This window comes from Talpa occidentalis, unplaced genomic scaffold (assembly GCF_014898055.3).
Source record: "Talpa occidentalis isolate TD23 unplaced genomic scaffold, MPIMG_talOcc4v2.1 talOcc4.3, whole genome shotgun sequence".
In the NCBI taxonomy this organism is placed as follows: domain Eukaryota; kingdom Metazoa; phylum Chordata; class Mammalia; order Eulipotyphla; family Talpidae; genus Talpa; species Talpa occidentalis.
The window spans coordinates 83,525,051-83,543,337 of NW_023603184.1; the positions used below are offsets into that span (position 1 = coordinate 83,525,051).

Here is an 18,287-nt window from a genome sequence, read left to right on the forward strand (position 1 = left end):
TTAGAGCTATACTCATTCTCAACATTTAATAATGCAATATCTTCTTGAACTGCTGTAACTGCTCAATCTGCAATATTTTTAGTGCTGATGTTAATACCACTGGTGTTAAATCTTCCACAAATATTCCTAGAATCACAAAATTGAACCCTCCTAACCAAAGCATGAAACTGTTTTGACTCCTTTGCAGGTAAAAAGTTAAAAAAAGGAGATTTAAGTGATAAAATATTATTTATTATAAACATATGTCGTTATTCTCTGAATGTCTATCATAGTGCTAATTTTAGAACTAAAGCTTTTTTACTTTTTACTTGTGTCTCATTTAAAAGAAAGCATTTGAAAGAGCTTACAAACATACATAGTAAATAATATTTCGAAATGATATAGCAACAGATTTTTTTAATCAATGAAAAGGTAATATAGTAATAAAGTCAAAGAAAAATTTAATATATAGTAATGTCAGCCTTTAAGGTTTTTCAGTTGTACTTCCTCTGTCATTGTAGTATTGGAACATCAGGAAATATCTAAAATTGGGACCACTGTCAGATATTATACCTTTCTGTATATTTATCTTAGCTATATTAGAATTGGAATAATTTTCACTCTTTACCCCTGAAAGCTGTGAGTTCAACCCAAGTGTTAATTAAGTTATATAAAGTTGCTTTTCTTACATTTAAAAACTTGAGAGTATTTATTCAGATTTATGGCTTAATCTCTGCACAACTTTTTTTTTAAAGAGGATCTTTTTATTTACTGTTTTTTGCAAACATAGTCTAAACAAAGGCTGTGCTTTTTCCAGGTGTTTAACTTTGACCCTGGAGCTGCTGTGAAACAGAGAACTGCAGAGGATGTTAAAGCAGATGAAGATGTCACAAAGCTATGCATACATAAAAGAAAAATCATTGCAGTGGCCACACTTCATAAAAGCATGGAAGCTCCACATCCTTCTCTGGTGCTCACCAGCCCTGGAGGAGGAACAAGTATGTAATATGGTGAAGGGGTTAGGGATTCTCTACCCCTGTTCCTCTCCTAGCAGAGGAGTCACTAGAGAGCACTTTGCCAGGCATTTTCTGGGTTCACTTTTTAAATTTGCACAAGTTTTAAAGTTATATATGTTTGATCATTTATAACAAATAGATTATCTCAGAAAAATCCCCATTAAATTGTCTCCCAAAATTTTTAATCCAAATCATCTAGTTTAACAAGCAGGTTAAATACTGATTAGCACATACAAATGCTATGCAAGTATGTAGAGCTGAGTTAACAAAGGAGAAAGTGCCACTGATTTTTAGGAAACAAATGTGACCCTTTTTCCTAGGTCTAAATTAGAATGTGTGATATCAAACCTCAAAAGCAACTAGCTAAATTGTTAAGAATTAGCTGTGTTATTCTTTCAGTCATTTAATAGCTGTTCATCAAACACATAAAATCACCTTGCCAGGAACTTTTTATACTGCCCCAACATACACATACACACACACACACACTTCCATTTTCTTAAAATTTCAAAGCTGCAAAAAAATTGTATTATCATTGCATATCCATGTACCTTTCACCTAGATTTACTAATTAACATTTTGCTGTAGAAGTTGCAGATATTGTGGCAGTTAAATATTTCAACAAGTTAAATATTACAGTTAAATATTTCAACAAGGATATTCTCCTACATATACCACAGTCTATCACATTTTGGAAATTTAATACTGATATAATACTACTATCCAATATGCAGTCTATATTCAAATTTCTCCAATTCTCCTAATAATTTATTATAGCTTTTTAAAAATCCAATCTTTTTTTAACCCAGTATGCAAAAATTGTGCACAGCAATTTGTTGTTACAGTTCAGAATCCAGGCCACTTTTACTGAATGTTCATGAGTTTGGATTTGCCTGGTCATTATATTCAGGTTGAACACATTTTGGTAAGAATACTGTGTCAGTGATGTTATGGCTTCATTAGGAGGCACATAATAGCTGTTTATCCCACATGGATGATATTAAATTGTATTGCTTGATTGAAGTTACATTTATCCAGTTTCTCCACTGGTAAGGTACCCTTTCTCTTTATTAATATGGGATTTATACTTGAGACTAAGGAAACCTCTTTTTGTAAGGGCTAGAATATGGATTCCCTTCAAAGTCTTACAGTCTACTTTGCAGGTGAATAGTAATTCAGAATAAAATATGACTAACTGCCAACATATTTATTTATGAAGGAGAAATGATATTCTTCTACAGAGTTTTGAAAAGTAAGGATAAGTATAATCTGTGGTGATCAAAGAAGGCTTTATGGCAGAACTAAGAATTGAACCAGCCCTGGAAAATGGTAGGGTCTAGAAATATGAGGCAAATCAGAAAACATTTGTCACAGAATGATTGTAGCATAATTAAGGGATGATGTGGAAACAGTCTACTTGAGTGGAAGTTTAAACATGTATAGGTAAATTGGAGCCAAATTATTGATAGCCATAGACACTAAGAGGAGCAATTGTGATATGATGTAGGTAATTAAAGATTCACACTTAGAACTTATATGAAGAGGGCCGGGAGAAATGAATTTGACCATTTTTAATGAAGATCTCCTTGCCAATAATCCTCCAACCTTTAAACTTTAACAGGAATGATCAGAAAAAATTGTCCCACTAAGGTATGTAAGAAAAAAATTTTTTTAGGGAATTTTCCTTTTCCTTTTAGTGAGCTACATTTTAATTGAAAAGATATTCCAATAATTTAATGGCATGTTTAATAGTAATAAATTATTTAAGACTTGCCATTAGCCTTCATGTTGGTGTTTAAGTGTGTTTTCATGTTTGCTTATTACCTTTCACATGTGTTTATATATGCTCTATCTGCTGGTGTTCTCATACCACATTCTATCATATAGTTTTACTGTTTTATACAGAGTGAGTCTCATTGCCTTCTTAATGGCCTTAACAAAATCTTAATCTGGACCCTTTCCATACCCTATCCATACAAGTTTCATTACTGAAATTAATAATAAATACTGGAAAAGAACAGATATAAGAGGTTATCTCTCCATCCCTTTTTAAAATGGTACACTTTATTGCATTAATTATGATCTTTTACTGGCTTTTAGGTAGCATTTATTTCAATTTCTTAACTTTAAATTCTGCTGTCATAAGGCTGAGATTTAAACAATTAGAAGTTAAGAATAAGCATATAGTAGTTTTCACCTTATTTTTTTTCTGTTTATTCTTTTGAAAGATCTACATAAACATACATGAAAGGACTTGATGGATACCTAGCTTTTATATTTGCCAACTCTTGTTAATACCTTACTTCCTATCTGTAACATAGCATCTATATGATTTTTGTTTGTATCAGTGTTCAGTTATTTTATTATTTTAAAGTTCTTTTTTTTTTTAAGATTTATTTTTTATTTATTTATACAAGCACTGAATACAATCAGAAGCACAGGAGAGTGAGAGAATTCACCAGAGCCAGAGTGGGGAACAGTACAGGAAGATTGATGAAATACACTGCTGAGGGGAGCAGCGGGCGCGACAGGAGAAGTCTGCACGCCATCTGGGACCCTCGCCGGCAACCGGGGATCCAACCGGCGCTGCAGAGGCTGCGGGCAGCTTCGCAGCCCAGCGCTCAACCGCTGCACCACCAGGGGAGGCCCAGTGTTCAATTATTTTAAAGATGTTAACTATTTTTTTCCTGGATAGGGAAAAAGTCCCTTATAAACCACAGCTGCTATCTAAATTATTTGAATTGAATATAAAAATCCTAGTGTCTAAATTTTTAATCATTGCATCATAGGTAATTATATAAATACTCAAGAAGAAACATGTCAGTGGTTTTGTTATTATAGAGAACAGAGCAAATGCCTTAATATTGCTAGTGATATTAATACAGACAACTATAGTCTCACTATATGCCAAACACAGTGACCCAAATATTTTTATACATTATTTCTTTAATTACAAACTTTCAAAATATATTTTAACTATAAATCACTCTATCAAAGGATGTCTAACATGCTAGAAACAGAAAACCCATATTTATTTTAAAAAATATATATGTTCACTGCATTCTCTTACCTCATAAACACACCCTGTCTTGACTTCTGGGTTCCCCAGGTTAAGAACCACTGTCTGGGCCTCCCTGGTGGCGCAGCCGGTTGAGTGCAGCGCTGTGAAGATGCCTGCAGCCTCCATGGCGCCGGTTCGATACCCGGCCGGCCAGGGAGATTCCCACATGGCGCAGCAGACCTCTCCTGTCTCACCTGCTCCTCCCCTCAGGGAGCTCCCCTCCTTGTATTTTGGTCCTTCTGTCTGTTCTGCTCCCCACTCTGTCTCTGGTGGATTATCTCACCATCCAGCGCCTCTGACCTGTACCCCAGTGCTTGTATAAATAAATAAATCTTAAAAAAAAAAAAAAAAGAACTACTGTCATAGAAATTGTTAGGATATGCTTTGATCTGTATACTACCTTCCAGGTCAGGAAAGTATAGTTAGCTTAAATGTACAATTTTCCATTTAAGTAAATATACCTCTGATGGCAAATAATCCAAATATACATGCTAATATGTTGTCTTAGCATAGAGATGATACCACTCTTCTCTCCTGTGCCTGAAATAAACTCATTGGCATTTTTTCATCCAGCCCAGCCAGAGCCCATCATCCTTTTCAATTCAGCTCTCTAAGCAGCCAACATCAGTTGATGGTAATTGGCATATAAAAATTATTTTCCGGGCCTCCCTGGTGGTGCAAGGGGTTAAGCACCACACTATGAAGCAATCCGCAGCCTCTGCAGCACGAGTTCGATCCCCGGCCAGCCAGACAGAAACCCACATGGCGAAGCAGACTTCTCCTGTCTCACCCGCTGCTCCCCTCAGGAGTGTATTTTTGTCCATCTGCCTGTACTGTCCCCCACTCTGTCTCTGGTGAATCCTCTCACCCTCTGCATCTCTGGCCCGTACCCCATCTCTTGTATGCATAAATAAATAAATCTTTAAAAAAATTATTTTCCATCCATCCCTATTTTAGAAGGTGCAACTTTATAAAATAGATATCTGTAGTGGCTAAAAAACTTAAACCTAGAATTCTGACATAATAGTGTGAAAATTCTGTATGATGGGCCAACTTGCTTTTGTTGTTCGTATTCTGTCTGATCTCCAGAAGAACTGAAAGGATTCCAAAAGCCAGGAAGGGAGCAATGCATTCTGTATAAAGAGAATACTCTATTAGAACCTAGTACTAAAGATTTTAGCACTATAAATTTTGCATAAGAATTCTATCCTAATAAAAGAACTGCAATATTTTACCTAAGTTGGTTGATTAAGGCTGTTTTTAAAGTAATGACTGATTAAGAGCAAAGAAATTGCACATTACAGACTTAATATGACGCTAATCATGATCGCAGTATCACTGCATTTACTGTTCTCCTCACTGTCATTTTAAAAAACTCAGAATCCCACTCACTTAATTCATAAGAATTAAGACTCTTTTACTCTCCCAATGAAAATGTTAGAATAAGAAAGTTTCTGTAGCTGTCCTGAGGAGGTTTCAATGAGTTGACAGAACACACATAGGATAACAGATTTTCTGATGAGAATAGCTACTCTTTTAAGTCACCTAAGAAAATATTATGCCACACAAATTATACATTTTATCATATCTGTGTTGTTGAAAAATTCAAATGAAAGACGATTATAGCAAACATCATTTCCGTCAATCTTGATTTTGCATGTTCTAAATAGTATTAGCATGGCGATGTCAGTATGTACTGATTCAGATCCCCATCCTTTCTCAACAGTTAAGAGATAACCAAGCATAACATGCAGTTACTGAGAACCTTTGGTCAACTAAGGGAGAATAATGTGCATTTTTTAAATCATAGTTTATTGTGGCATGTGTAGTATCTTTTTAATTCCATAGAGTCACAAGAGTGATTTGTAAATTTCTACTTTCCAGATGCCCCTCTCTTTCTCACTTTCTCCTTTTCCTCTTTTCCTCCCACAGCACAAAAGAATGGAGACTACTAACAAATTTTTATTCTCTCTTTCACATCAGATGCAACTCCTATAGTACCTTCCCGGGCAGCAACTCCAAGATCCATAAGAAACAAGTCTCATGAAGGAATTACAAATTCTGTAATGCCTGAATGTAAGAATCCTTTCAAGTTAATGATGGGGTCATCAAACGCCATGGGAAGGCTATATGTACAAGAATTGCCTGGAAGCCAGCAACAAGAACTCCACCCTGTCTACCCCCGGCAGAGATTGGGCAGCAGTGAACATGGGCAGAAATCTCCATTCCGTGGCAACCATGGAGGCCTGCCCAGCCCAGCATCATCAGGTTCCCAGATATATGGAGATGGCTCAATCTCTCCAAGGACTGACCCACTTGGAAGCCCTGATGTTTTCACAAGAAACAATCCTGGCTTTCATGGAGCTCCCAACTCTAGTCCTATTCACCTGAATAGGACTCCTCTTTCTCCACCTTCAGTAATGCTTCATGGTTCTCCTGTACAGTCATCCTGTGCAATGGCTGGAAGGACTAATATACCTCTTTCCCCAACATTGACTACAAAGAGTCCAGTAATGAAAAAACCATTGTGTAATTTTGCAACTAATATGGAAATACCACGAGCAATGTTCCACCACAAACCACCCCAAGGCCCACCACCCCCTCCTCCACCTTCTTGTGCTCTTCAGAAAAAGCCATTAACATCTGAGAAAGATCCACTTGGCATTCTTGACCCTATTCCTAGTAAACCGGTGAATCAGAACCCTGTTATCATTAATCCAACTAGTTTCCATTCAAATGTCCACTCTCAGGTACCTGTGATGAATGTAAGCATGCCTCCTGCTGTTGTTCCTTTGCCAAGTAATCTCCCTTTGCCAACTGTAAAACCTGGTCACATGAATCACGGGAGTCATGTACAAAGAGTTCAGCATTCAGCTTCAACCTCCCTGTCCCCTTCTCCAGTGACATCCCCAGTGCACATGATGGGGACTGGAATTGGAAGGATTGAGGCATCGCCCCAAAGATCACGCTCATCTTCCACATCATCAGATCACGGAAATTTCATGATGCCACCTCTAGGACCCCAGGCCACTTGTAGTGGTATTAAGGTTCCACCCAGGTCACCAAGGTCAACAATAGGGTCCCCAAGGCCATCAATGCCATCAAGCCCTTCTACCAAGTCCGATGGACATCATCAGTACAAGGATATCCCTAACCCATTAATTGCTGGAATGAGTAATGTACTAAATACCCCAAGCAGTGCAGCTTTTCCTACTGCATCTGCCGGAAGTGGTTCTGTAAAGAGTCAGCCTGGTTTGCTGGGAATGCCTTTAAATCAGATTTTGAACCAGCACAATGCTGCCTCCTTTCCAGCAAGTAGTTTACTCTCAGCAGCAGCCAAAGCACAGCTAGCAAATCAAACCAAACTTGCTGGTAACAACAGTAGCAGCGGTAGCAATTCTGGAGCTGTTGCTGGCAGTGGCAACACTGAAGGACATAGCACTTTAAACACCATGTTCCCTCCTACTGCCAACATGCTTCTCCCAACAGGTGAAGGGCAAAGTGGTCGAGCAGCACTAAGAGATAAGCTGATGTCTCAGCAAAAAGACTCATTGCGGAAAAGAAAACAGCCACCTACCACAGTGTTGAGTTTGCTCAGACAGTCTCAAATGGATAGTTCTGCAGTTCCTAAACCTGGACCTGACTTGCTAAGGAAGCAGGGTCAGGGCTCCTTTCCCATCAGTTCAATGTCTCAGTTACTACAGTCTATGAGTTGTCAAAGCTCTCACTTGAGTAGCAATAGTACCCCGGGTTGTGGGGGCTCAAATACTGCTTTGCCTTGCTCTGCTAACCAGCTGCATTTTACAGATCCCAATATGAACTCCAGTGTTCTTCAGAATTCACTGACACAGAACATACCTTTAAGAGGGGAAGCCGTGCACTGCCACAATGCAAACACTAACTTTGTTCACAGTAACAGTCCAGTCCCAAACCACCATCTTGCAGGTTTAATAAATCAGATTCAGGCTAGCGGGAACTGTGGGATGCTCAGTCAGTCGGGCATGGCTTTAGGAAATTCATTACATCCCAATCCACCTCAGTCAAGAATATCAACGTCCTCCACTCCAGTGATACCAAACAGCATTGTTAGCAGCTATAATCAAACAAGTTCTGAAGCAGGTATGGTTTTATTAGAAAAAAGTACCCAAAGGTACTAAACTTTTCTACGTTTTTTAAAATTTGTACCAAAATATTTATTATGATAAGAAATGGTCCTTTCCCCATTGTGAAATTCTCATCATTTCTTAAGTATTTATAAATTTATTTACAGAATACTAGGGATTTGTCTATTAGAAAAAATAACAGCCAAGGAGATTCCATGTGTTTCCGTTATTCGTTGTCAATCTGTGTCATTTTGAATATTGTTCACTTTTAGTTGGTTGTAAAACCAATGGACTCTATACTACAAAAGAAGCCATAAAAGGCAGGGTTTCCTGGTTCATGAGACATGTACTTGGTCTATGCCAATATAAAAGCCGTTTCCCCCAGCTTTTGTTTGTATTCAGGTAAATGAAGCTCATCCTGGAAAACCCAAAAAGGCAAAAATAAAAGGATTTTTTTTTGTTCTTGCTGCTGACCAGAAATAGGTGAATGGATAGGAATTGGTAACTAGTAGTTGTATGAAATAGAAAGTTGTCTTCTAATGTGTTTTCTTATTCTAGTTTGCTATCCTTTATTATTATTTGTTTGAGAAAACTCAAAAATGGATATTGGCCACTCCCTTTCTAAAAAAAAAAAAAGCTACTAATTTAAGTTTTCTAATAAAAAAGGCTTGAAAACTTGATTTCCAGAATTTTTGATCTTGAAACTGTTTTACAAGTTCCTTGTAGAGCTAAACTATTATTTTTACCATTAATAGTAAGGTTTTGAACCCAAATTTATTGCATCTTTTCATTCACTATTAATGAAGGAGACCATTTTATTTAAAAATAGACACATTAGAAAGAACTGTGTTTTGTGCAATAGAGTCCTCAGACATTGTTATAAAAACTGTAAAGAAGCGCTAGAGAGGTAAATTCACTGAGACATCAGAAATTTTTGACCATGAAAACATTAGAAAGAATACCCAAAACCCAACACTAATGATTTAAGAGATTTGTGGGAAATAATGGGGAAAATAAAAGCTGATTGTAGAGAAAATATTATTCAGATATGAAAACAGTGGACATTAAAAACCACATTGCTACTGGATATGAGAAAACTGCTGAAGCTTTTAATAATAAGCTATCGTGTAGATTTGTAGTCTGTATTATACCACCATGTTGGGAAAACATTATAACCTTAATGTCTTTGTTGCTGATAGTAAACTCAAGTATTTTCCTTCCTAGTGTCACTACTTCTACCTGCCATCCTCCACACTTGTGTTATGTGTTATGTTTTGATGTCAGTATTTGATGAAGAATTGTTTGTTGGCCTCTTGTGTTAAAAAGAATATAAGGTTGAGAAGATAATTGAAATTATTAGTGCCTTCATGATATTCTTAGTCTAAGTAATCTGATGAAACTGTTTTTTTATCTGTTTAACAGGATCCTTATTCCAAAGGGGCTTCCAATTTTTCAATGACTCATATTCTTTTGAGATAATTTTAGAAATTCCACACAAATGAAAATTTAATCTTATGCATTTAGCAGATTAAAGTTATATTAAATCAGTAACTTTTTTAAATACATAATATTTATTAAACATAGCTTCAATCATTTACATGAGACATTTCTAGTCTCATTGTATATCTTTAAATCTTGATACCCTTTACCTCAATTTTCTTTGTTTCAGGTCTGAGTTCATATTGCAAAGTGTATGTATTTTTTAATGATGTATTTCAATTCATCTATAAAGGAAAAGACCAACATTTATTTATATTGTTTCTTCTAATTGTCAAGCTTAGACATATTTTATATAGTCTTGGACATGTATGTATCTTCTTCTTCTATGCATCTCTGTAAAACATCAGATCTAGAGTGCCAGTGCTGAGTGTCAAAACACACAGGTTGGAAATTTATTAATACAAGAAAAATATTAGCATATAAATGGCTGAAAGGGACAAAAATAAGGGTCCAGTAATAATATGGATGTGACCAATCATGTGTAAGCTAACAGAAAATACATGCATAATTTTAAAAAGTAAATAAGAAAATTTTTAAATATTAAACTTAATGAAATTAAATACTAATTACTGTATATGTGCAGCTGGTTATGAAAATGGATTAATTAATGTAACTCTTTTGATGAGCTGAATATTGAAGGGGTCTCTAATGCCATGTTTCTTCTTGATATGTAGTGAACTGTGTCAATGAATGCATTGTTATTGTAATTGCTTAGCTAAATAGTTATTTATACTGATATTTATTCATTCATCAAATACATGCCAAGGCTGAGCATTTAGGGTGGGACAACAGGACAGTCATAGCTACCCCTGCAGGTAGCTACTGTATTCCTAGCATACAGTAATATAGTAGAAGAAAAACACATTCTATTTTTGAAATGCTTCTTAGAGTTATCAGTGAATACATTATGTGCCAGGTAATTTACCTATATTATTTCTAATTTGTATGGTTTCCCAAAATACAAGGTATTGTTGTCCCCATTTTATAGATGAGTAAACTGAGTCTCAGAGACCTTAAATAACTGTCCAGGATCATACATTGCTGAAATTAGAATTTAAACTCAGGTTTATCTCATTCTAAAATCCATTTTCTTCCCAGCTGCATAAATTATTCATCTGAAACATTTAATGGTAAAAAGACTGTTTTCACTTTCAAAATCTTTAAAAACATCCAGCAGGTAATGAATTTAAAGCACATTGATGCATATTAAAGCCATGTTTATAAACTTCTGATGCACTTTTAGATAAAAGTCCACTATCTCTCTCTGGACTCTAATACAGTGACTTAAAACGTTTGTGTTAGTGCACATGAAATGTTCAAAATACCAGGAGAAATTCCCTTCATTTCTGAATCATATTTGGTGATATTTATTTTAATGAATTGGTATCACCTCACTAACTCAAGTAAAAGTGGGTTACCTAGTAGGTAATGTGTCAGTAACTCTTCAAAGGAAATGACTTTGCAGGTGCTGGTCCAGAGGCCCCAAGCATGAAAGCACAGTGAAGGTAAAAGAGACCCACATGTAACATAGTCCAGTACCACTGCATGGTAGTAGATCCAGACAGAACTCAAGTGTCTTCCTGCTCAATCCAATGCCATTTTTCCACTTTCCTAAGCAGCAACTGAATAAAATGTTACATTAATACGAGAATTAAATACAGGAAATCTCTGCTCTGAAAATGCTTAATGAGATTTATTTTCAAAGACTTCTTTTAAAGAGAGTTTTTCTATCATAAACAACCCAAATATTGATTTTTTAAAAAAATCTGTATCTGAATGCTGTGTGACACATTTTAAATGTGTTACAATTCAAGTGTAGGGATTGGAGGCAAAGATAGTTAAAAAAAAAAAACACAAAACAAAACTTAGATATAAGATACAATGTTTCCTAAAAAACATTTCTAAAACTTAGGAATATACAAGGTTTTATTAATTCTACTTGGTGTTTTGAAATTGCCTTTCCACTAAAGCTCTCTAAATACTTTGCACTGTAACGTTTACAGGTTTCTATTAGCTTTTTGGTTATCAAATTACAAGTAAAGTTTAATATTTTCATGTAACAGATTTAGAAACTGACCGGTAGGATACTTGGTGACATTCCTCAAGTTCTAAAGCAAAGCTCTGGTGGATCTGGCAATGAAACCCCAAAGTTCCTGATTCTCAGTCCAAACACTGAAACTAATGAAAGCAGGTATGTTCTGAAGTCCATCATTAGTGTACATTTAAAGCAACTTTCAATTTTTGGAGACAACCTTCAGTATTTAAGTGGTTTCAGCACATGTCCTGTGGTGTTTTGGTTGAGGGAGGAATCCAAAATCAAGTGCCCTTGACTTGCAAATTTCCTTAGGGCCCTGTGCCTTCCTGATCTTCTGACTGCTGCCCTCCTGCTGACCATGGAACAAAACACACGTGCCAGTAACCTGGGCCTCTGCAGAGGACTTAGCCCTATCAATGTCCACATGAGAACCCATCCCTTCTGTGGCCCTGTGGTTTTTCACAATTTCCAAAGAAAAAGATTTATAATACTCTGCTAACTTAGAAAATGAACCTGACCTCCTCCAATATGATGAAGTTATTAAATATACTTTTTCACTTTAAAATGTTTTATTATATTCTCTTTTATTTCCTAATAGAAAACATTTAATCAACTCTTGTAAACACATGAAAATATAATCCTCTGAAGGGGCAGAGTTTGAGTTTATACTGGAAGAAAAAAATCATCCAAACGTTTATTTGCCTTAATTTTTAAAGATAGACATTGACTAACAAGAGTAAAACTGCAAATAAATAAATGTTCGTGAATATTTATGTAAATTTTTACCTCTGAAAAAGAAGGTGTTTTCTTTCAGCACAAAACACATTTGATTGAAACTTACAGGCATTGATATGGTAGGTATAAGAAAACAAAGTAGTGAGACCACAAAAGAACACTTTGGGGGAAAAACGGCAAAGTAATGAACTTGGTTTGTTTTTTGGGTTACTTTGGTTTTTTGGGTTTTTTTGTACATATTTATTCTGAGAAGATGTGAGTAAAAAAAATAAAGGGAAATTATTCCCTACACTGAAGTTACATGTGAAGAAAGATTACAGGATAAAAATGCTTAAGGGTGGATTATACTATATAAATGAACCCTCTCCAGATATGGGAAGTTTATGTAGAAATAATCTAGCCTTATATAGAGTGAAAATTGTGATTGAATTAGTAGTAGTTGCTTTGGAAACTTGTTCCATCCAAGTTTTTAAATACCTAGATTTTATTCCCCCATCTCATATATTAAACTTCTAGGTTAAAAGTTGCCCTCTGCTCTTGTTTTCTAAACAAATACCAAAGTTATATTAAATTCTCAATTGTGTGATTAAAATCTGTGTCTTTTAGTTAAATTTTTGCAGAATGAGCCATTTCTTCTTTGCTGTAAGATATTTTTACAACAGACAATGCCTTACTGTTTAAGGTTTCCTAATATCAGGGTTACACCACTTTATTTACATATTCCAGGCTTAGTGTTTTCTTATGTACAAAAGGAGTTAAAATATGTTTGACTTTAGACATCGAGTCTGTGTAATCAAAGGTGATAACAGAACTCAGAGTGGTATGACATGTTTGATGATTCAATGGCCTATCTTGTATCTTTCAAGAAATAAATTGTCCCAGTGTGCAAATTAGAAGAATTTTATTCTATTGCAATACACTAAGCTCACTTACAAAACCACTAAAAAAGCCTTCAGTTCTCTAGGAGATGCCTAAGCTATTTACTAAAATCCAGTGGTCTGAAAAAATGGAAACAACTTCTAAAAATACCCAAATTCTAGGCTGTAGTGTTAACTCTACCAAATTTTAATTCATTAAAAATAATGCTTAAAATATCCCTGTGGTGTCATCAAAATAGATTTCATTTCCACATGCATGTAGTTCTAAATAAATCATAAAACCTTCTGGGAACTTACACCAAATAGTATTAATGCCAACCAAGCAAAGAGTAAAAATTATTTTCTAAGAATTATACTTCTTGCAAATTCAAGCAACTAACCTTTTCACAGATTAAAAATGGAACTAACAGAAGTCTGAAGGAGTTGCTGAGATGCTCCTGGGGTTGGAACTAGTCCAGGGAAATTTAGAATATCCAAGACCCACTGTACAAGTTTATGAGAGAGTATCCATCGCAGATACCCTAGAGCGGAAGTCCTGTACAGCACAACTCCACATGGACACCTTTTACACTATATTCTGATTGATCTGCTTCCTGGAGCACAGCTCCAGACACCAACCCCTTCAGAGTTGAGCAACTCAAAGGTCTGATCCCAAAGCAGTGTTTCCCCATTTTTTTGTTTTGCTTTTTCTCACATTGAGAAAGTAACTTTCATTTCCACTCCACTAGAGATACATTTCTAATGTATAACACTTAATACATATGATACACTGATACTTTCCATCCCATTCTATCCTACCCTATCTTTTTTCTGTTTTTGTAATGGCAGTCATACCTACTAAATGACTTTATCACCCACTAACAGAACATGACTACTCATATATGTAAAATAATTTCCACAAAATAATACCCTAACTAAACAATGCAATTTTTCTCTTTTTATGTATCAATATATACTAGTTGGCAGATACTAAAATGATTTTGTAGCCCCCAGTAGGTCTAAATACTGTCTTAGAATATTCATGAGATAATTAAAACAGCAAGTATTTATTGAGCACCAACTTTGCACTACTAGCACTGCAAATAAAATTGTATACATTGGAAAGGTACAAATTAATCTAGAGACTCAGCTGACTCTGCTCATTAAATAAGGAGATAAAATTTCTGATTGTAACATTGATGAAACATTTTGTTACTGTAGTACATACTCAAGGAACAGAAGTCTTACCAAGGAAGAAGCTTAATCTCTTTGTCAACATGTGCTTCCTTAGAACAAATATTAAGAAAAACGTGATAACTCATTTGTAAAACAAAAACAAAAACTGTTACCTAAGTAAACAATGGAAAATTTCAAGCTCTTTTTTTTTTTCATTCAAGTGGTTTTCTTCATAAATCTGTGTATTAAGAAAGGAAACAGAAATCATCAGTAGCAAAAGAAAATCACTTTCTCATTGTTGCCACAAGACTGATCCCCTGGACATAGTCATAACTTCTCAGCCACCATATTCAAAGATTCAAGCTACGTCCTTTCCATTGTCCTTCCCTCTTCCCCAGCAGGTTGGCCCTTTTGAGCGTGAGGAACACTTCTCGGAAACTGCCACTGAGCCCTTGCCCCTCTTTACTTCCTCCTACGTACTTTAATTTTTGATTCACTCCCTCCTTTCCTTGTGGATAACAAAGAACCACTAGTCCCTAGTGCTTCCTCCCTGCTTCAGGTAAAGGAATGCTAGGAATTTACATAAAGATCCCAAGCACAATGACAAAGATGGATATTTTTTAAAATATTACCAAGCCATCACTAAGAATAGGAGAAATAATAATCTTGGTGGAAAATCTAGAGTTGATATAAAAGTTATCTTTCAATTTATTTATTAATCCTTTAAATACAGAAGATAGAAGTTTACTTATTTCCTTAGGAAAAGTGAATTCTACTTAATGAACTCACTAGGGCATGCTATGTTCTCTTGTCTCCAGAAGCATTCAGTCTTATTAAGGGTTAACATGACTTTGCAATTAAAGTATACTTGCCACAAAAATGATAAAGGTGAAATGATGAAGTAGTAATTTTTATATGACTCCTTTCTTAAGTTCTTAATTTTTATAGGTTAAAAAATAGTAGTTGGATATATCAATTTGGAAAAACTTCTAGGATAAAGTAGTACTTATTCAAAATTAGAGACATATATCAAACTGATATAATGACATTTAAAAGGAACCTCATTGGTTCATTTGATATGACCTTTATGCCCTCTCTTTTACATATAAAAAGACGTAAAAATATTATAACTATTTTTAAGAGCCATGTAAGTGTTTAGCATAATATGAACAATGGCTTTTCTCAAAGAATATTGGTAAGCAGGAAGAAGAGAAATAAATATAAAGATAGATAGCAATTTCTTTTGAATTTCTTTTTATGAGGCAGAGAAAACATCTCAAGAATGAAATTTGTAATTATAAAAGAACATCCCTTGAAAACCCTTTAAAAATTTTACCGATGCTATTTCTATGTATGCTCACATATACATGTCACGTCATAGAGTAAATGTATGTGCAAAGAGCACTCCTCGCATCAAGAAATCAGTTCTATACAAGCCACCATTGTTGTTTCCTCATTGTACAAGACTTTCACTTTCTAACTGGATGTCTAAGTATGTGATCTCATGCCAGAAAAGTTTATTTGGGTGACTTTCTAGTTATCTACTCTTTGAAAGCAAAAGAGACTATGAGAATAGAAATTAAGCCAATTCATGGTGCTGCTGGGTGGTGTAAAATAATCATTTTTTTCCAACTAAAGGACTTCTTCAACTTACTTAGACTCCCATCTGCTTTTTGGTGATCTAAGTGCTAAATCTCCAGTGAATAGCTTGCTTTAAAAAAGAAAGGGAAAAAAAAAAAAAAACTAAGCATCCATGCCTTTCATTAGATTAAGCACAAAACATCTTGCCTAAAAAAAATATTGGCTTCAAGGAAACATTTTCCTCCACATGCTTCAATACACTATAAGGTTTTTATGCAGAACTGTGAAAGAGGTTCATAAGACAATGTCTATTCAAGATTAAGTGGCTCAGAAATAAGTGATCTCCAGTTGCCATCTAGCTATGATTATTCATTAATACAAATTCAGTTATTTCTTTGAATGACCCCAAGCATTAGTGAGTGACTATGCATTCAGAGTACTTTAAGATGAACCTCTTACTCTGTAAGGTGACTCTAATTCCTTGGAACACCTAGGACTTTTCAAAAGTAACTTGTCATCTTCCAGTTTTTTTCTTACCCCTGATATTGGCCCAAAATGGAGAGTCAGTTTTTCCTGTTTGTATTATTCTTAGTCAGCTTTCACTTTCTCCAAATACATATGATAGTCTCCCCCTTTCTCCATGACACACATGCTCACACTCAAATAATCAAGTTACTTGATTCATAGAAAGAGAGTGCCAGTTTTATGAACTTCTTAATAGACTCTTTCAACCAACATTTTTCTGAATGCCAGCGATATGTTAGAGGCTGTTTTAGGTCTTAGAAATACAGAAGGAAATAATCTTTTCCCTTAAGAGTTTAGAAAGATGATTTCAAATGTCTTCACTTCTTGTCTAAGGCAGCAGGATTAACCATGTAGGAAGGCCAGGATGTGTGATAAAGAAACAAGATATTTTCAGTCATATTTCTTGATTCTGAGAATACACAGAACTCTATTACACTTTATTATCTCCTTGTCTTTTTTAAATTAGTTTGTTTCCACTTAGAATTCCTTTCTATGTCTTTTTCATTCTCAAATCCCAGATCAAATGTTACCAATTGCATAATTTCCCTGACACCTTCAGTTTCATTGTCCCCTTGTTGTAACTCTTAGCATATTGTGTTGTTAATACACTAACTACATGAAAAGAGCTTAAAACTTTCCTGGCTCATAATAAGCTCTCAATAAATGTATATTTAAGAGAGGAAAGGGAGATTAGAAGATCTGTGGTTTCACTTTGCCTAAGCTCTGAGTTTGTTTTGTTTTTTGTATCTATTTCTATCCTTTTGTCTAGCAGAGGATGCCTGCTTGTTGAATTGATTTTTTGAAAATTAGAGAGAAAAAAATAGATACTGATGTGTTACCCTTAACACGCTTGTGGTATTCACAACATCTTGTTTGTAACACAAAAATATACCCACAGTAGCTACATTTTCTCTTTTTTTAACTTTTTTAAATATATGTTTTACATCGTTCTTCATTTTTTTGCAATGTATGCTTTCTCATCTCAGTTATAGTCCCTGTGAAATTCCCACCACCAACTCACCCATGCACCATCACCATAGTTCCTTGGGCTCTTTCCACGCCTGTTTGATCCTACTCCCTTCTGCCCCCTGCAGATTGTCTCTGGTTTATTGTGCCTGTTGGTTATATCTTCTTCTGTATCATTCCTCAGGAATATTTAAATGGAGAGAACTTGTAGAATAATGTTGCCAAACAGCTACTGCCTTATATCCTAAATATGAATGCATCTCTCTTACAAAATAGAGATTAAAAAAATAAATAACCTGTAGGGAAATCCTTCATTTGCAAAATCATGTACATGCTAGAGAATTTTGAAAATGTGTTCTGACTGTGGCTAGAGGCATGGTGATCTGTACATTTAATTATGTCACCCATTATTTAACACATAGGGAAAAAAGGCCCAAAGAGTAAATAAGACTTTTTATTAGCTTGTTTTAAAAGACAGTTTCCAAATGCAAATGAAACACAGTATCTATAGAAACAGCAGCAAGATTTAAGAAGCAATGAAATGTTTAGGGTATTCATGTTTTATTACAAATCCAAATTAATATTTAAAGCAGTATATGCCATATGCCTACTTCAGCAATTGGTATGTCTTCTTACCCTAGTCTTATGAGCATAGTCATTATTTCATGCTAATATTTCATAAATATTTATAATTTTCAAAATGGGTTTTTAGAAAAAAAAATCTCATTCTTTAAATGAAACACTGAGAATTTT

General features: G+C 35.1%; 1 protein-coding gene across 3 annotated transcripts in view; it reads left to right on the forward strand.

Moving 5' to 3' along the window:
• The window catches only part of MBD5 (methyl-CpG binding domain protein 5), a 114,895-nt gene that overhangs the window by 63,871 nt on the left and 32,737 nt on the right, over window positions 1–18,287 (forward strand). For all 3 annotated transcript variants that reach the window (XM_037523303.2, XM_037523305.2, XM_037523304.2), the window contains exons 5-6: window positions 797–977; window positions 6,040–8,175. In XM_037523303.2, the coding sequence (XP_037379200.1) occupies window positions 797–977; window positions 6,040–8,175 (2,317 nt within the window). The remainder of the gene's footprint in view (window positions 1–796; window positions 978–6,039; window positions 8,176–18,287) is intronic.